Below are 20,668 nucleotides of genomic sequence, written 5' to 3' on the forward strand. Positions count from 1 at the left end.
GACATGATTCTGACACAACAGGGGGCCACCCCAGCAGTACACTACGGCCCATCACACCATCCAAAGTGAGCACGAACAGCCTCCCCAGATCCCAATCCAAGCATGGGATGAAATAAACCTGATCCACACATACCTCCACCTGCAGCTGACACAGTCCCTGTGACAACCCACCAGGGTCAGAAACAACAAAAGCAGAAGAAGAGGGACAAACATATCACATCATGCCATCTGAAAAAGCTTCTAGTTGGCTTGTATACACTCAAAGAGTTCTGTTGAAATGAGGTAAGGAACAAAAACAGAAGCGTACATGTTTTAAAAGCATCTATAGATCTGAACTTCCTGTTTAATTAGGTGAGTTTCATGCTCCAAACAACCTCCCATCTTCTATTCTTAATCTTTTTTCCTTGACCTCAGTGATGATGTCATCAATCAAGGAAACGTGTGAACATATTCCAGCTTCAATTTGGGAGACAGACACTTTTAAGATCAGGCTTAAGAATTTGAAAAAAGATTTTCACCGAGCCGGAGCAGGTGACCCTGAAGCCTTCTCAGGATGCTCAAAAGGGGTCGTCTGATTGGTGGGGCTCCCTCTGTGTTATTGTAGAGCCTTTACCTTCAAAAACAATCAACTCCAGGTGGTTTACATTGTGATTTGGTGTAAATACAATTGACCAGCATGAGAGAAAGACACTCTCTGTATTCTCTGTCAGTAGTTTATGTTCAAATGCATATTGGTATTTTCCAGAATTACTGGATATGAATAACATACTGCATTTCTTCTTTTTTTCTTACTGTTGCTTGTTGTGCTGGTTTTCTTCAATAACCTTTAGTTCAGAACTTTGTTTACTACTCGAGCACTGAAAGCATTACACACAGTGTATTCTGCTTGTTTTATGCTTTTTAACGTTCACATGCTGATGGATGCATCAGAGACCAAGTTGGGGTTCAGTAACTTGCCCAAGGACACCTTGGTAAGAACTCCAGACTAGAGCACACAGAGATTGAACCAACAACCATCCAATCAGCAGATGACCTGCTCTACAGCCAACTCAATGACGAACAAGGACGGACAACGAGAGAGGAAGACAAATGGATCGAATGCAGCTGTAGGCATATGTGGGTGTGTTGATTCTTACTGCCGTGCATCCAGTAGAGTCGCTACAGCCAGTTCATGACATCCTGAGTCTGGGAGAGAAGTTTTAAAGGTGACACAAGATTAATCACAGAAGCACAAAAAGGATATAATTTCTTGATAAAGACACAATAGATGATCATCGTTCATGACACAAACGTGCTCCCATCTGAGGTGTATGGAACAAGTGGGCGTGTCTCCTGCTGTGATGTCAGATCCTGGTACTGATGTGACTGTATGAGCACCAAGTCCCCTTCAGAGGACTCTGTCCAACAGAACATCCAAGTAAACCAGGGATGAGATAAAAGCATGGGCAGCATGTGATGCAGGTCCAGCTGTACATGGAACATGCTAGTGTACGATGGCAAACCGTCTCCTGCAGTCAGGACACGCCAGTTGTCCCTAACATTGCAGGTTTCCAAAAGAAAACAATTACCTGTAACAACTTGTTTACTGTATATGACCCTTGGCCTGCAACTGCAGAAAGAAAGCTGTCCATGATGGGACCAGTGCAGAGGAAGGAACCTGAGCTTCCTCCTGATGGGAGCAGTGCAGAGGAATAAATCTGAGCTTCCTCCTGCACTTGTGTCAAATATGGACACACCTTTGTTCTTACTTCAGGCTCTCATGCGTTCACTCAGACTCATGCCCTGGTGTTCCTACCATGCCAAAATATAGAAAACTGTCAGGTAACGAGTTGGAATAAAGTTGAATAACCTTGAAACACAGAGATGATGATATTTTATACTTCTTGCTTTATAAACAGTCAAAGCAGACGGGGTCATTTTTGAGCCCAGAGGACAACAGATGTGATTATTTGCTGCCAGTAAAAAACTTGAAGTAGTTTAAAAACAGCTTTCTAAATTAACTTTGACGTAAACCCGTCTGTGATCATCTGTTAAAACAGCCGACTCTGGTTGTGAAACGATAAACACGATAACTGATGATTTAATTTATTTTTTACCCAAAAACAAGGAAAAAAATAATTTTATGAGGTTTTTATCAGACTTAAATTTGAAATGGAATAAAAAAAAATGTTTAAAAATGTTTGAATTAAGTTTTAATTAAAAGTGGGGGGAAAATCCACTTCATATTAATTAAGTATCAATCAAACCAGATCAGACCACAGCTGTGATTATGTGCTGCCATTTAAAATTTGAAATGATAAAAAAACAAAAACTTTCTCACTAAAGTTCAACACGCAGCACTCTGTGGTTAGTCAGACAGTCAAAATAATCTGAACATTTAAATATTTTATTTTCTCGTTTTATTTTTGCTCAAAAACAGACGATACTTTATGTAAACAAGGTTTAGTGGCCCTAAAATGTATAATGTTGGGTAAATTTTGTGTTAATGTGTTGGTCTTAAGTTAAACTAACATGTAACACTGAAATTGATACTTTGTACTTTAAAAAACACTCAAATGAGCTGGGGTCATTTCTGACCCCTGAGGACCACAGCTGTGTGGACGACATTATGAGGGTTAAGCAGCTGCAGGTGACTGTCACACAACAAAGGCTGAAATAATCTAACCTAGTTAGTCATCCTAGTTTAACTGCAGTTACTCGAATCATTCAAGAGTTGTATCGCCTCCGTGGACTGATCTCTTGATTCCTTTTAGTTTTCAAGACTTAATGAATGAGGTGGTCATGTTATTAACCCTGTCATGCATGAACTATGCAGGACTTTTATTCATCTTTAGGCATGAAAAGATGAATAAAAATCCTGATTCCTTATCATAATTCATGCATGAAACAGTTAAATAATAATTACAAAGAAGCACATCTACAGTAACATTAAAGGCCCAGGCAGCGTTTTTCCTTTTTGCTAAAGCATATAGTTAGGGCTGGACCAGGTGACCCTGAATCCTCCCTTAGTTATGCTGCAATAGATGTAGGCTGCCGGGGGATTCCCATGATGCATTGAGTTTTTCCTTTCCAGTCACCTTTCTCACTCACTATGTGTTAACAGACCTCTCTGTATTGAATCATATCTGTTATTAACCTCTGTCTCTCTTCCACAGCATGTCTTTTATCCTGTCTTCCTTCTCTCACCCCAACCAATCACAGCAGATGGCCCCGCCCCTCCCTGAGCCTGGTTCTGCTGGAGGTTTCTTCCTGTTAAAAGGGAGTTTTTCCTTCCCACTGTCGCCAAAGTGCTGCTCATAGGGGGTCATATGATTGTTGGGTTTTTCTCTGTATCTATGAAGCGCCTTGAGGCGACATTTGTTGTGATTTGGCGCTATATAAATAAAATTGAATTGAATTGAATTGAATTGAATTGAATTGAATCAGTGTCCAGTGTAGAGGTTTATGTACCATCAACACTGACACAGATACAGACAACAGCCTTTGCATAGCTGTCCACTGTCGTGACTACGTGTGAAAGAGTTACCTTATCCCGACTCTGCACTCTCACTACTCTTGAATGAATTAGACTGAAGGAGGAATAGCTTAGAGCGCCGGGCACATCGCTGCCCTTAGCAGAGACCTTCTCACATCTTTACATTCAGCGCACTGCATCGTGTTGTGGTGACAACATTATAGGAGACATGCTTATGAAAATTACATGCACTGTGTGCTGTGGATAAGGATCACACAGCATCCTGCCAACAGCACACAGACAGCTATTAATCTCTGCTTTTGCTTCTGTGATGAGCTGAGGCCACTCGAAAGGACCACAGTGCCCCCTACTGGAACGTTAAAGTACATCCTTAAGAAATAAGGTAGTGTGTTTGTGCAGATGCACACATGGGGTGGCCGAGGAAGTTTTTATAAATCTGACTACATGACCAAAAGCAACAGTTCCACAAAATAAGTTGATTCAATACCAGCTCCGAAATCACAAATTAAACTGGTGCTACTGGTTTCTCCAAACAGAAAGCAGCTCTTATTACACGTTCAAAAGCAGAAGCCATCATCAATCATTTCACCTGCTTTGCTGCACATTAAAGAGACGCCAGCTACACTATGGTGTTATTTTTGTGCCTCTATTCTGAGTGCACATAAAAAATGTTGCATTTTGAGGAGAAAATTATTTTGAGCAAAGAGAAGTTTGTCTTTTGTCCACAGGTCTGTCTTTGCTGTGTCCATATCACTGCTGCTGGCATGAAGCCGTGCCTGCAGATCTTTCAAGTTGCACAGGCAGCTGAGCTCGTCGAGGAAGACATCCATGCAGCGCTCACAGGGCTTGTTCCAGCTCCCAGCAGTCTCATGAGGGTGGAGGAGACATCGGGAGACGGGGTTAGGGTTGGAGCCCACTCCAGTCAACACAGAGTGAACAAGGCCTTAATGGCTGAGCTGCCTCTCAGCCACTTCTCTGAGACATTCGGCCTTTTCATTGTGTGTGCTGGTCAGATCACGTCAGTGCTGAGGTTTGTAGAATTTGGTCATTATTTAATCATTCATATCAAAAGTCATTTAAAACCAACTCAAGGACTGCAACCACTTTAATGGGAAACATCTATTAGCCATCAGTGAGTGTTAGTGGTGTCACCAGACAAGTGCCAGAGTTTAAATATTTAAACAAGCATGACAGACTCCAGGGGTCGAGCATCTGCCTTTTTAGCCTTTTCAGTTTTTACAACCTGTTCATCTTGGAGAATTTCTGTAAATTCTATGGATTTTCATTATTTATAAGGATAGAGAGAAATCTTTATGTATTTATAAGGACGTCTCAAAAGGATGGATCAAAGTTTGCATGACTCGGTGGGATATGAGGAGCATGACTTCTTGAATTCTGGTGTTCAAATGATCCAAGTTTGAAAGCCAAGTGCATACTTAAAGTCAACTTCAAACTATCCATCCATCTGCTTCTGCTTCTCCTTTTCAGGATGGTGGGAGGTGCTGGAGCCCCCAGCTGTCTTAGTGAGGCAGCGTACACCTGGACAGGTCGCCAGTCTGTCGCAGGGCCAACAGACAGGAGACAACCAGTCGCACTCACATTCACACCTATGAGCAAGTTAAAGTTTCCAATTAAACTATCATATTTTTATGATTCTCACATCAATATTAACTTTGCATTTGCCACTTCCAGCACAAAGGCTGTTCCTGCCACAGCTTCACCTACTTCCAAGGTGCATGGAGGAAAACAAGGGTCCAAAGAACAGCTGTGATCCAGCCTGTGGTCACTGTCAGAGAATGATGAAGACGAGTCCAGCACAATACCAAGAAAGCACAGGTTAATAAAACAAAAAGAAAACTACAGACAGGTACTAGCTCTGCTCTGTCCTGACTGGGCCATCTATAAGCAGCTCAGGGGAGAGAAAACCATCTATGAACGATGTAGATGTCATCAGACTGCTCAAATAAATAAATCAGTGAGTATGTAAACAGGTAAAAGGCGCGTTACTGTGAGTAACTTCAGTTTTATAAATACTTGTGTCCTTCTATGTATGAAGGCATGCAAACTGTCAGACCCGAGCATTTTAGTAACCACACCACAGAACATGGAAACACAAAGGCTGATGAAGTTTGACATGTTTTAATCCAAAAAGCGGTCCAGCATCCTCTGGATGTTTTGAAAGGCATCTCTGCCGAGGTAGTCCACCTGTCCCATCTCCCACAGCCTGCGGTGGTCCAGCGGCTCGGTGTGGGCAGGAGTCTGCCACGACAAAGTGGGAAATAAACATCACATCATTATATAGATGCTTTTAACAGAAGTCTCGTTTTGAATCCTTACACAAAGACAACACAGTGTGAACACAAAGACAACACAGTGTGAACACAGAGTCCGTGTGAAGAGCAGCAGGAGGATCACAGGAGCTAAAAAGAACAAACCACCGCTCCATGAATCACGTTCTGGCAGCACAAGTGGAGCTTTCACGAGCCGTCTGCTGCTCTGCGCCACACGTTTAAGTGAACACAGTCAAAGGACGTTTCAGCCAGTGTAGCAGCTCGACTTCACTCTGAACAGACTCAACTTACAACAAACATCGATCTGAAATATTGTAAGTAAACAAAATCAAAATGATAGCTGCACCAGCGTGTGCCGCTGACACTCCTCACTGAAACCTTTAGTCTGTTGCTCTGAGCCTGCAGAACGTGCTAATATTTCCACGTCTGAGGGGCCGTCACAACTAGTCTAACGAATTACATAATTCAACTATTAACCATTCGTAATAACAACATAAACTGTTTCACAGAACATACGTTTGGCAGCTGTAAATTCATACTTCTGTGGTTTGAAGGACTACATACGGGATCAGCAGCCGTGTCTGCAGGAACGTCGCTGCTTTCAGAGCCTTCGGCCCCCAAAGGTGGATCCTCAGCTTCTGGCTCCTCAGATGATCTCGACTCCTCCTCCAACTGTGTGTCATCTGTGTGGGAACGCTGCAGACACAGGAATCCTTTTACCAAACAGCAAACATGATGGTGTGTGCCGCACGCTGTAAAAGCTTCTACATCACCTGATCGTGGGGATAACTGCTGATGCATGTTCACAGCTGAGATCATACTGGAGCGAATGTTCAAACTAATCGTACAAGCTCGTATCAACTAGAGATGCACGATACCACTTTTTTATGTCCGATACCGATATCATAAATTTGGATATCTGCTGATACCGATATGAATCTGATATAGTGTGTTTTTTAATCAATAAAACTGTTTTTTTAATATCTTGCTGCATTTTGTATAAGTTCATACTCAAGTTTAAATAAATAACAACACTAAAGCTATTCTGTTATACCTGTATGTAAAAAAAATACAACAAAATATTTCATAGTTCAGCAAAACTGATCAATCTAATAAACTTAAACCTGCTCCATCCTCCCTATTCTGGTATTTTAAAGAGTACTTAGCAGAAATATCAAGCAACCTGACTAATAGGGTTGCAAACTCCCAGCTAAAGAAAGAAAAAAAAACAAAAAAAAAAAAAATAGGGAATCACCCCCCCACCCTCCACCTCATGATGCTTAATCGACGTAATCAACTTTAATTTGATGCAGGGTGAAAAAAAATGCACAGAAATCAATTATTTTTCAAGAATAATTAAATAGATTCAACATCTTTCTTCAACAGAACTGCAGACTGCACAGATGGTTCCCAAAGGAAAAAGTTCTACAGCTTACTATATTAGACTTAACAGTTACTATATACAGTAATGGACTTCCATACATTTTACATCAGATTAAAACTTTGGGTGTAAGATTCAGATAATTATTTATTAAAAGCTAGACATTTTAAATGAGAATAAGAAAGAAAAGTATGTCTTTGTGCCCCCTTTTCCCTGTTCATGCCCTATCGGCCCCCCTGGCTACACTTTGCTAGATCCGCCCCTGCACAGTTACGTCAGCTGTAGAAAAAGATCCTGGTGTAGAAATAATATTAAATAAATTCTAACAACAGCTGATCAAGCTTAAACGTGCTGCTGTTGTTCAGCCGCTGGTTTCCTCTTTCTGGTGCAAAGTTGACCAAAAACAAAGAAGAGAGACGATCAGCTGATCATTGATCAGTTTATGATTGAAGTAGCAGCAGCAGGGGAGAGAGAGAGAGAGAGAGAGAGAGAGAGAGAGAGAGAGAGAGAGAGAGAGAGAGAGAGAGAGAGAGAGAGAGAGAGAGAGAGAGAGAGAGAGAGAGAGAGAGAGAGAGAGAGAGAGAGAGAGAGAGAGAGAGAGAGAGAGAGAGAGAGAGAGAGAGAGAGAGAGAGAGAGAGAGAGAGAGAGAGAGAGAGAGAGAGAGAGAGAGAGAGAGAGAGAGAGAGAGAGAGAGAGAGAGAGAGAGAGAGAGAGAGAGAGAGAGAGAGAGAGAGAGAGAGAGAGAGAGAGAGAGAGAGAGAGAGAGAGAGAGAGAGAGAGAGAGAGAGAGAGAGAGAGAGAGAGAGAGAGAGAGAGAGAGAGAGAGTCGCTCCATATATCGTTGTTGAGCTTAACGTGGGAATGCTTTACAAACAGAGATGAACTTACACACTTGCTTTACTTCTCTCTGGGAAAACTTCCTCGGAGATGAAATGCTGGTTTGCTAGCAGCCGCTCTATCACGTGACCACACTGCTGCAACGTGCTACGGTTATGAGCCGAGTTACGCCGTGTAGCAAGTTTTGTGAGGTGCTTTTTTGATATTTAATGGATCAGATTACATTTTTTATTTCTCGCCGATATCCGATCCAGTAATTTAGGTCAGTATCGGAGCGATACCGATACGTAATATCGGATCGTCCATCTCTAGTATAAACACAGTGAATCAAGTTGTAATGAATTAAACAAATGACCGAAAGACAACGAGAAGCTGGGAGGCCTGTGGCAGACAGCAGGCTGTATCCCCGTCTTTTTTCTTCCTGTCAATGAAGTCAGAAATACTCACAACTACTACAATCATTACTATGATATATGAAAAACAACTAGCTAATAAGGTTATTCATTAAGCTAATTAATGAACTGATGAGAGATTATATCGAATGAGTGCTTACAGGAAAAGTCTGACTACTTTAAACACAAGTCAAACTACTCTGACTCATGCACAGCTATGACTGTTATATTTAGTAATAAACAAACAAAAGCAAAAAATGATGCTTCAACAAAACACACAAACTGTCCAAGAGCTTAACACACACATCAGCATGTCAGCTTACCACAGCAGGTTCAGACTGTGAATACAGGTACTCTGGAGGAGGAGGAGGAGGAGGAGAAAAATGTGCAAGCAGTGAATTCGAGGTGTCCAAGTTTTCTGTAAACGGCATCTTGGCGTCTCTTTCTTGGATCTGCACAAAGACAAAAAAAGAAAGATCGTAAATGTTGGGCTGACGACCAGGCCCAGCGCTGCACAGCCATCTGACACGTCGAGCTGCCAGTCTGCACGTTCATGATCCAAACTCTGTGACAGACTTATGTGACAGACTGACAAATCTTCAGCTACAGAGGGAGAAGTCAGCAGTGAAACTGGTGCTGGAGCAGAGAAAACGTGCAGAGCATCTGCCAAACGTGGCGAACGGTCGACTTCCTGCAAAGCAACACTCGTCACAATGAAACAAGATCCAGCAAACTGGTGACAATGTGTCCTTACATGAGAACCATGCAGTTCAACAAAGCAGACAGTGTGAGTGAGCCAGTGTGGTGCCTTCACTACAGCATCATGATGCTGGTTTACTAACAAACACACACCTGTGAGCTGCTGTACAGGCACTGATGGTACAGCAGAGACATCTCAGAGGTTTCACTATCAGACTGACGGCTCATGTGATCGTATGCATGCTCAGCTGTAACTCGTGATGGTGACGTCTGCTGCTGTTTAAATCTTTAGCTTCATTTTTGTCTTTGTCCCACTCAGATCCTTTGACTCCTGGTGTGTGACTTTGGACCTCCACCCACCACTGAGTCCCACACCTGTCCCGATTAAACCTTCACTGTCCCACCCGCCCTCATGCACATTCCCACCTGTTGTGGTTTCTTCTGCTCTTGCTTGGGCTGGACCGCTGGAGCAGATGACACTGTGTGGATGAGGTATTCCTTCCACCACAGAGACACAAACTGCTCCATGTTGTGCGAGTAGCTGCTGTTTCCCTGCGAGCTCCAGGGTTTGTCTGCTCCGAGGAAGTGGATGATCTTTGCACCGTGGCCGAACCTGCAAGAACAAACCTGTAACTCCAACATGTCCAACTGTGGCTGTAAAACCAGCAACACAGAGAAGAAACCCACACAGAGTATTTCCCAATTTATCCTCAAACCCATATTTATGTTGCAGAAGGTTCATTGGAGCGTCATCAGCTGTCACCGTTTGTTTCTGTGAGTTTATTCTCGTTGTGTTCAGACTGTAAGGTTACATGCACAGTTGCTCTTGTGCCAATTCACACACATTAAAAACGAACAACAGAAAACGTGCAGGGCTTAAAAACCATCCTGACTTCTTCTGAGTTTTTGTACCTGAAATTAAGGTACACTACAACACTACAGATGTATAAACACACACCAGATAACTGCATCCAATCAACGGTCGCCTTCATAGACAAGCTGAAAAGTGTCACACAGATGAAAAAGAAGCAAAGCGTTGTGTAAAACACCAGGACTCATTTAACCAGCAGGATTATGGACCTGTGGCCTCCTGCTGAAGCACTTTCCTACTTTACCCGACTGCCTCGTTCACACCAGCATGTTTTTATGTATAAGAGCTTTCTAGCCAGCGTTTTTCATACAGAGCTTTTGATGCCACATTCAAAACTGCAGCATTAAGACTGATCATGTCCAGCAACAGTTGGACATGTATATACAGTGTTGGGAAGGTTACTTTTAAAATGTATCCCATTACAGATTACAGATTACATGCCCCAAAATGTATTCTGTAACGTATTACGTTACTCAATGAGAGTAACGTATTCTGAATACTTTGGATTACTTAATATATTATCATGCTGTTTACAACTACATGAATGTACTATTGCTGTGATTTATTACTGTTACTGAAGGTCCGCGGCTCCGAACCGTAGTAAAGGGACCTCTGGCTAATACGGTGGGTTCTGTGTCGGCTCGTAGCCGAAAACTAGCTTTACTTTGTTGTCTGGGTCAACTTTGCTAGCAGAGACAGAGAGAGGCGTTGAAAGGCTGCTCCAACAGAACTTATTGTTTCAGAGGAAAACACGAACACGGTGTACAGTCGAGTCTTAATAGCTTACTTACAGCTGGGCTCGTCAGGCTCTCTTCTTGGCTGCAGTGGTTATTATTATATTTACATGCTTCCAGCTCCCGTTTCTGCTCGATGACAGCTCGTACTTTTCCTTTTTCTCCCTCCCTCGCTCACAGACACATAACGTGTATGGCAGTCCATTCTCCCTGCAGCACGGACTACACTGCCCATGATGCTACATTCTTTAGAGCTATACCTGTAGCATTCTGCCTGTTAGCTTAGCACAACAACAACAAAAAGGCCTCTCTCACCCAGGAAACACGCAGAGAGAGAGCGTCACCCTGTAACCATGGCAACCGTAACGCTGCCTGGAACAACAGAACGTAGCTGTCAAACAAAACCCAAACAGTCCTGACCCGCCACAATATGAAACAGGGAAGTACCGCCGTGTAATCCATTTATTTCAACAAAGTAACTGTATTCTAAATACCACCTTTTTAAACGGTAACTGTAACGGAATACAGTTACTCATATTTTGTACTTTAAATACGTAACGGCGGTACATGTATTCCGTTACTCCCCAACACTGTGTATATATCATATATATCATGGAGCATTCAGGAGTGAACGGTCAGTGAGGGCGTGTGGAGTCAAATTTAGCGGCTCTGCTTCGACGGCGTTGTGCAAACACATCCTGCACAGATGGAAGAGGACAGCTGAAGCAACAAGACGAGCAGAGAAAGTCCACCTCTGAAGAAAATTAGATGTTGGAGTCCAGATTAAAGAGATTTCTCAGAGTGATGTCAGCGACTGTTATCCACGTTTTATTTCAGTGCACGTGTAGCAAATATGTTTTCACCTCAGCGATGCAGGCAGCAGATGATGCTCCTGTGACAATAAATACAAAACTATTTCATTTATGCCCAACATAATGACATGCATTAAGGAGTAGAACTAGCCTTTACATATGGAGATATTTAACTGTGGGCTTTAAGTGGAGAAGAAGCACAGACACACTCACTGTTGGAAAGCAGGCAGGTAGCTGTAGACCGAGCTGGCACTGAGGTTGTAAACAAACGGCAGGTGTTTGCTGATGTCTTCCACTGACCAGCTACTGAAGAAAGAGTTCAGCAGTCCTTGGTCTCCTCCTGTCAGCACACAACAACAAACTCCACAATAAAACAAACTCAATGGTTTTTATCTTTTGTTCCCCTTTTTGTGTGAATGTGTAACAGTTACCCAGGTTTGAACAATAAAGCAACACAACATTTACAAGGACTATCCATTATTTTAGTAATCCAGTATCCTATTGATCATTCCATGCGTATAGGCCACAGTTGATAAACGAAGCATCAAAGCAAAGAATTTGTGCTCAGATCAGCTCAACGGCTGCAACGATTCAGAGTAATTCAAGGAATTTGATTTTTTTAAAATCCTTGAAACAAAGGCTACGTCCACACGTACACGGGTATTTTTGAAAACGGAGATTTTCTGTTTTCGTTTTAAAAAATAATCTCATCCACACATAAAGGCAGAAATGAAGGAAAACGCTGCTGGAAACACACCAAAGCAACAGGTGGCGCTATATTCCTAACGGTGCAGAAATGTTGGCCAATCAGAAGTCTAGAAGCCTCGATGGGAAAAGTAAACAAAGCTGGGGCATAGAAGCAGAACCGAGTCGTATGTGTGGAGGGACAGTAACTGTGTGTGTATATGTAAGCATTTAAACACTGCAGAGAGAACAATTAACAGTAACAGTATTGTAGAAATTCATTTCACCGAAACAATAACGTGGCGCACAGTGTGACGTCAAAAAAGGCGCACACCTTTGACGCTGCGTTTTCTCCGTTTTTCTGTCCACACGTAAATGCAAAAACTGAGTTTTTAAAAATCTCCGTTTTCAGTGACCGAAAACGCCGTTTACGTGTGGACGAAATGCAAACGCACAGAAAAATCTGCGTTTTCAAAAATACCCAAGTACGTGTGGACGTAGCCTAAGTCCTGATATAAAAAGCTGAAAACAGGCCAAAAGCTCAATATTCTTTGATTTTATTCTTCCTAAAGTTTGGTAGGTGTGCAGGTGCTAAAGGATCCTGCACAGTAAAAACATGATGTCAGTGCAAAAGCTGTCCAAGAGTTCACTGAGATCTGAGTTCCTACATATTAGAAAGTCCTCAATGCATGTGTCACCCACCAGAGGCTGCCTGTGTGTGTGTGTGTGTGTGTTCCTGTCTAGCTATCTTTGTGAGAACCAACAGTGACCGACACACTCACCGGTCATCACAAGTTTGAAGCATTTTTGAGACTCAAAATGTGGTTTTAGTGTCAGGGTTGCAATTGGGTTAGGGTCAGGGTCAGGTTTAGGGTCAGACATTCATTTTTAATGGTTAGGGTCAGGGGCTAAAGCATTATGTCAATGAAGGTCCTCACTAAGATGCTGAAGTCCTGGTGAGGTTAGGTTGACTTAACATAATGCATTTCTGAATCAGTCACGGCTCAGTCACTCTCTCTGATCAGAACAAAACCAAAAGCTGACTGAATATGTTTGTTGGGAATAAAACATCACTGACTTGCTTTCTATGAGCACGTGACTCCGATTAGTTGAGCCACTGGAATTCAAAGCACTGCAGCTCACTGCTTGCGCCTGAGCCCGTGTAGTCGTGTGTTACCATCAAAGCTGCCGTGGCGACTGGCGTGATGCAGCAGTCTGGTGTGAGTGTGGAGGGACGGTCTGAAGACAAACACTCCTGAGTTGAAACAGTCGGGCCAGCCGGGATCAGGAGCGGCTGACAGCTCGTCCCTGTCAAACAGCTCGTCCACGTTACACAGCACCTGAGGAGACCACAGGTCATCTAAACTCACATCTACATGGACGTCATCCACCTGAAGCTGACACCTGGAGGTATACATGTTACCTTTGTGTAGAAACAGGCGTCATAAGGGTTAAAAACATGCTTTTTTACAGAAAGCATGAGAACATTACTCATCACAGAGCCTGCTGTGAAACCTCAGCTGGTTTTATTCAGTAGGAACATCTGTGACATCACTGAGATTAAAGATGTTGGCCACATCAGAGCTGCATGGGTACTAAAAGTGACTTCCACACACGGTGGACTTTATCATAGGTCATGAACTCCAGCGTGACCTGTGAACCTGCCATTGATCCGTTTCAGCGTGACACTCTAGTTGCTCCTCTGAACACAGCTGCTGGGAAGTTTGAAGGTGAGCAGCTTATATGTGTGTTCCTGCTGTTGTTTGTTCCTGGTCAGAAGCACAAACCTCTCAGTTCACCTGCAGTAACATATGGTCACAGAGACTTTCTACAATTACATCCCACTCTAAGAAAAACGAGCTGACTGGCTACAGCACAGAAAAGAAAACTAGGGTTGTTCTTGTTTTTATTGTTATTGTAACAAACTCTATGCTAAATGAAGATATCTGTGAGACACCATCTCCTCTGTGCTGAGACTGGCTCAAACTGCTCCCCACTCCTCCCACCCGAGTGTTTGTGATCCTCCCTCAACCAGCTTCAGACGTGTCGGCATGTGTCAGTGGACTCACCAGAGTGTCGGCATCCAGAAAGACGCATTTGCTGTACTGTGTCAGAGTCCAGCAGTGGATCTTAGTGAACGTGATACCGAGCTCAGGACGTCCCAGCAAGCACAGGTGGTGGTAATCTTCACTGTCCATCACATCCACCACAATCACTTCATCAAACACGTCGTTAAGGGCGAGTCTGTCGGGCGAGTCGTAAACGTCAGGATATGATTGTTAGCAGATGAGCCTGTTTGTTCTAATGGGACACCCAACATTTTCACACAGCTCCCATTTGTTGCTCCCATCCCAGTAACATCTGGCCAGTATGCCAACTTGACGTTACTTCCTGTAGTGACAAATGTGGGTCACTTACGTCACTTTGATTTTTCCTACATGAAAAGAAACCAAACCACAACTACAGGTTTGATCACCTGGTTCAGACCAGAGTAAAGTGTTTACAGCACTTCACTTGTTCTGCATTTTTCATGTTACAGTCCCAATTCCAACTTCTACTCACAATAACCCATAATGGGAAAGTCTGGATGCTAATTTATTTTTTAAAAAGCTCTTACTACAGTTGGATCAGGATCGAATGGCTCGTAGAAACGGGCAAGATGCGCCCATACTCCCAAAACACCTTCCACAGATCACTGAGGGCCACGGTTGAATGCCTCCTCCAAGCCCACAAACATGTGCACTGGTTGGGTAAACTCCCAGCACCTTTGACTATCTCTGAGAGGGTAAAGAGCTGGCCCAGTTTTCTGCAACTGGGACGATCCTCCTGTAACCGAGGTTTGACTAATGCAGGTGTGTCCAACTCCAGGCCTTGAGGGCCGGTGTCCTGCAGGTTTAGACGCGTCCTTGATCCATCACAGCTGATTTAAATCGATAAATGACCTCCTCAACATGTCATGAAGTTCTCCAGAGGCCTGGCAATGAAGTAATCATGTGATCCAGCTGTGTTGACCCAGGGTGAGATCTAAAACCTGCAGGACACCGGTCCTCGAGGCCTGGAGTTGGACACCCCTGGACGAATGGATGGTGGGCTCTCCCTTCCAGCACCCTGGCATAGACCTTCCCAGGGAGGCTGAGGAGTGTGACCCCCTATATTTGGAACACACCTCCAGTTCCCCTTCTTAAAAATGGGAACCACCACCCAGGTGTGCCAGTCCAGAGGTACCACCCCTGACCACGCAACATTTCAAAGCGTGTCAACCAAGACAGCCCTACAACATCCAGAGCCTTCAGGAACTCCACCCCCGGGGCCCCGCAACCAAGGAGTTGTTTAACTGCCTCAGTGATGGAGGAGTCATCCACCCGTCCCCAGACTCTGCGTCCTCTACAGAAGACGTGTCAGTGGGTTTAAGGAGGTCCCACAGGCTAACCAAGCCTGATGTCTCCCTTTATCTCTCGTGTCCTGACCTGAATGTACATTTCTGTAGGACTCAGACAATCACTGTGCACCAACGTCTCCCACCTGACGGAGTTTGATCAGTTCTACAAAGCAGAACGAGAGAATCTGCCCAAAATTAGATGCATCAAGCTTGTAGAGTCATGCACGAAAAGAACTGAGGCTGCAAAAGCTGCATTAACACAGGCTGTGGATACTTATATACATATGAAGATTTCTAGACTTAATATATTTTGGAACACGGCTGTAACAGGACAAAATGTGGAACAAAAGCTTCCCGGAGCCACTGCATGAAGATGCAAACACCCTTGGATATTTAACAATGACTGACTTTGAGCACATGAGGGAGTGAGACTATTTCTTTTAACGTTTGACACACGGTTCATCATTCGCCCACCTTGACTGCTCAGACACATTTGGTGTGATCATGGCAACTATGTGGCGAGTTGTTCCATGCCGCCGCAGACTTCTGGCCACGACAGTGGCGCCCATGCAGTAAGAGTCTGTGGTGGCGAGGGTCACAAAAGCCTCAGCAGCTGGAGAAAGAACAGAAAGACGCCATCAGGCTGACGTGTGTTTAATCTTTGTTTCTTTGTTGCAGCAGGAAAAGTAACCACTGCATGGTTTGACTTCTACACGAGGTCCTGATACGCTGTTCATACCGAGAGTTGAGTAACAGCGAGCATTTCACAAGCGATATCAGTAAAGGCATGTTAGAGAAAAAGACTACTTGTAGTATTTAAAATGTTTCAGGATCTTTGTGGAACAAGCAGCTATTTTAAATAAAGAATACAACTCAGAAAGCCACTATGGACAGATCCAGACCTGCCCTGCTCCAAAGCCACGCACTCCTCCCCAGACACTGTTTAATGAGACATTAAGGAGCCTGTGACAGGTTAACATCAAGCAGGTGCACTTCTAGTAAGACCAACTGACTAGTTTTGGTCATCCTCAGTGGAAAATATGTTGAGGTTCAGACTCTGAAACCTGAAAAATGTTATTTGACAGATTTCTCTGTAAACAGTCGTAACATGTTCACTGCACTACGTTTTACAAGTTTTGGGGTTTTTTGTTTTGGTTTGTTTGTTTTTCCATAACTTGTGTATCTGCAAATATACACATTCTGTATTTTTCATATGAAAGAAACGATACTGTGGTGGGGCTTGCTAATTTCTTGATTTTGATTTATGTATGTTTTGTTTTCTTTTGCTTTACTTTTGTTTCATATGTTGTTTGTTTAATTTAAGACTAAAAGAAAATTAGATGAATTAAATGAAGTAAAACTTGAGGGGTAGGGACAAATAAGTAAATACTTCTGCCTACTCCTTTTCAAACAAATAATGGAATGATATTTTGAAATGATTGTGAAGGCACATGTTTGAAATAAAAATGAACTGAACTGAACAAGCGCCTGTTTTCAAGCTTACCTCACGAAACCAGTAAATGCACCAGCTGTGCATCATGTTGTTGTGTTGAGTAACTGTTTACATTGTTTCACTTTGATCTGCAATAAACTAAAGTGATTCCATTATGCTTTAATGCTTTAATGCTTTAATACGTCTGATGAGTAGAAATCTGCAGCAGCACTGAGAACACACTCAGCCATAAAATAATAAACTGCAGCTAAAATGTTTTATCTCACCGCTCTGTGGGCTAAAATCACCACACGACACTAAGGGTGGGGGAAAAATGGATACAGTGTAGCATGGTGATATTTTGTTTGCTAATAATGTATGGATACAGGGACAGCAGAAATCGATATTTTGTTACAAAAAGGTTTTTGTGCTCTGACTTCAGAGCATGTTGATCCTTTTTCTGAGCAAGAATCCTGACATTCCTTCACTGTCCAAATGTGTTTCACTTGTTTTTGGCAGCAATAAACATGACAGTTTACTTATTTTAATTTAAGACATGTTTTATTTTAATTAAGTTTAAAACTTTTTTATTTAATGTAAAATTATATTTTGTTTTAATTTACTTTCAAATTCTTCAGTTGCTGAAGGGGCTGCATAGTTTTCATAAACTGCATAGTTCAGAATAGCTATAATTGTACCAGATGGTTGATTCAGTTAAGTTGGACTAGACTGTAATACAAACCGTTCAGTTTGTCAACAATAAAACTGAAATGAGAGAAAGACTGAGTGTGAGACTTTGATATTAGAGAAAATGAATATTGATAAAGTTTACCTTTATGTACAGAATCTGAATATCGCAAAATATTTTTAAAAATTGCAATAATATCGTATCGAGGGATGTATGGTGATTCCCACCTCTACACGACACCATTCAATCTGTGGCATTTTGCACCAGCGTTGCATTTAACTGGCACATTTTCTACCTTCTTCACCAGTTTTTAATCCCCAGAAAGTCTCTGGAGAAGTTGGAACACACCAAACCTGATCATTAGATCGTCACTGCTACAGATGAGCTAAATTCACTTTACAGTACAGGGCGCAGCGGCCTGTACTGTACAGTAGGTTCAGCACACACATGACCTCTCAAGGTGGGTAGCAATACATGGGCGGTAGCAGAAGCACCTCTGAAACATGGGAAGCTCTACTGGCAGGAAGATAAATATAAGAGTAATATGAGAATAAACACAAATATGAAACTGCATCATACAGACTGAAGTAACCTAAGCTGGTGTGAGTTCGTTATTAAAAGAAGGGCAGGGTCACTTTAAGCACTTTGGTCCACTGATGCATCAAAGCTGTGGAGCGGTCAGCTCTGGTCCCCTGCTCAGCTCTGGTTTTAGAGCAGGGGTCTCGGGGGCCACTTGTAGTTTGCAGTTTGGCCTTTGAAGGGACTTTTTTTGTTAAAATAAGTGATTTAATATGAAGGCAATATGACAGAGAGCACAAACATGCTGATTGGCTGTGTGAGTTCACAAACTAGTGTGTAGCACAAGTGCTGCTGTGTGCACACAGAGGACCAGAGTGTTTATAGTTCAATGAAAGGATGCGTTTAGTGAAGAGGGAGGAGCAAACACGCTTGTTAAACAATATTTGACATAAAAAACATTTTAGGAAATATTTGTTGTTTTCTTGTTTGTTGGGGTTTTTGTACGACTCGGACACTGAAGTGGGCGTGGCCAACAGTGGCTCGTTGAAGTTTGACACCCTGATTTAGAGTCACACATCCAGACGTGTTTTATTTCTGCTGTTTTTAGAAAGGCGTGCCTTTGTCTGGCTGAGCAGCCTGAACACTACCATCTAAAAACATTTGAATCATCAAGAAACATCAACAACAAACTGCTTTCAGTTTTCAACTTTGTTTTAAAACAAATCCAGTAGATTTCTAAGTTTCAACAGCTGAGATGCTCGGATCAAATATGGCTTAAAGAGATCTGCATCTGTTTTGATTTACATTTACACAAAGTCCCAACATTGGTGACTGTGGTTGTACATTTAGGAGGGGGTCTCTTTTAGGTGGGATTTGTGTTGTTGTTGTTTGTGTGTGTCAGTAAAAGCCACAGTCGCTCTGCAGTGGTCAGTGGTTTCACAGAGTGGATCATCGCCACCATAGACACAGGATTGAAGTTTTGTTGTGAATGTAAGTTTAATCACCTTTAGCCTCTGCTGGGAACTCTTAATAAGAAATCACAGCCCACTGCTGGTTCTTCTGATGCGTGGGTACATGCTTACACTCCTATTGTGGTTGTAAATCACGCGTCACGTAGAGCCAAGTGTGCATGGCTGAATATCCCGAGCATACAAGCACGTTAACCTTTTGTTAACGTGTTAACGTGTTAAGCACGCAGTCAGATCACAAGCATGTTAACCTGCATGAGTGTCACATTTCACGCGTCTCACTGCGTGGGAGACTGTTGGGGAACCGCACGCAACGAGTTTCACGTCAGAATTACTCACTGCGCCGTTTTTCATTGACTGAAGCTCGAGAGAGTCACGACTCCGTTAATGAAGTTAACTCAGTTAACCTCTCCACAGGTTACTACTGCGGGCTCTGCCTCACACATAAAGCGCCCTGAGGCGACTGTTGTTGTGGTTTGACGCTGTATAAATAAAACTGCATTGAAGGAAGGTCACGCACACTGACGCGTGTTTGATTCCTCAGTGGAACAAAGTGTAACGTGATAAAGATCGTGTGTTAAAAGTCACCTACCTGACATTTCTGTTGACGGAAGCTTTGCGCACACTTGACAGCTGCACTTATCCACAGCGCAGATCAGGAATGTGCGGCACGTGCGTGAAAGTGTCCCTGCAGTGCTGTGGGAACAGCCAATCACAGGCCCAGAGGACAGACGCGGGTTAGCAGCGGCTGTTTAGCGCCAGGGCTCCTAAATCCCGAGAAACGCCACCAAACCACCGCTCAGTTGTTCCTCCGACCGTGCGACACTGGGCTGCTGCTGGTGCTGCTGGTTACCTGTTTGCTCAACTGGTCATTCATGTTGTGCAACACACTCTGCCCTACTGCCCCTCTGTTGACCGCCCTCCTTTCACTTTACATACGTGACAGGTCACCAATCAGCCGGTGCTTTGGCTCGACACCCACTCTGTGCTGCTACTGTTTGTAAGGAACTGCTGCAAAAAGGAAGCCATCACAGCACGAACAGCTTCAGTAAAAACAACGTTACTCGTCATTTATTCAGATATAAGTTTAGTGTGAGTAATAACTGTGCGCATGAGCAGTGAAATGCTTTAATGATGTAGCAAAGAGAACAAATCCTGCCTTTCATGACTGATGTGTCTGTGGCAGCTTTTCCCAGCAGCTCTGCAGCGCCGCACTACACAATCTCCCGACGGATTAACAAAGTCTTATCTAAACTATTTTATGGACTTTTGTGTCATTTATGGCATTAATGTATCTTTTAAAAGACACCAGCATTCACATGTCTACCTCACAGGTGTGACAGCCAACCCAGGACCAGTGCCCACCTGACCCAGTGATGCTGCCTATTATGAGCTCAGTAAGAATGTAACGCTGTGGTCACCGTTACATTCTTTGTTTATAGCAGCGCATTTGTTGAAACCGTGTGTTTACGTGGTGCAACATCGACAAAGCCAGTCCATATTAG

At 43.1% G+C, this 20,668-nt stretch overlaps 1 protein-coding gene across 1 annotated transcript; it reads right to left on the minus strand.

The window, feature by feature from the left end:
• Window positions 1–4,687: 4,687 nt before the first annotated feature.
• gyg2 (glycogenin 2) lies at window positions 4,688–20,016 on the minus strand. Its single transcript, XM_087836532.1, has 9 exons — window positions 19,756–20,016; window positions 16,031–16,169; window positions 14,247–14,421; window positions 13,355–13,517; window positions 11,707–11,833; window positions 9,503–9,689; window positions 8,701–8,829; window positions 6,331–6,462; window positions 4,688–5,734 (listed from the first exon to the last, which is right to left on the minus strand). Exons 1-9 carry the CDS (start codon window positions 19,760–19,762, stop codon window positions 5,615–5,617), a joined length of 1,179 nt encoding a protein of 392 aa, XP_087692658.1. The 5' UTR covers window positions 19,763–20,016; the 3' UTR covers window positions 4,688–5,614.
• Window positions 20,017–20,668: the final 652 nt, after the last annotated feature.

This window comes from Neolamprologus brichardi, chromosome 23 (genome assembly GCF_056152115.1).
Source record: "Neolamprologus brichardi isolate AB-2024 chromosome 23, ASM5615211v1, whole genome shotgun sequence".
NCBI lineage: Eukaryota > Metazoa > Chordata > Actinopteri > Cichliformes > Cichlidae > Neolamprologus > Neolamprologus brichardi.

Bases quoted from the DNA above. Each gene is read 5' to 3' on its own strand.
- gyg2 (XM_087836532.1), bottom strand. The intron at 14,422-16,030 runs GTGGGCGAATGA...CTCGCCCGACAG, and splicing joins AATGTGTCTGAGCAGTCAAG to ACTCGCCCTTAACGACGTGT. The intron at 11,834-13,354 runs GTAACACACGAC...GTGTGCTGACAG, and splicing joins TCGCCACGGCAGCTTTGATG to GAGGAGACCAAGGACTGCTG.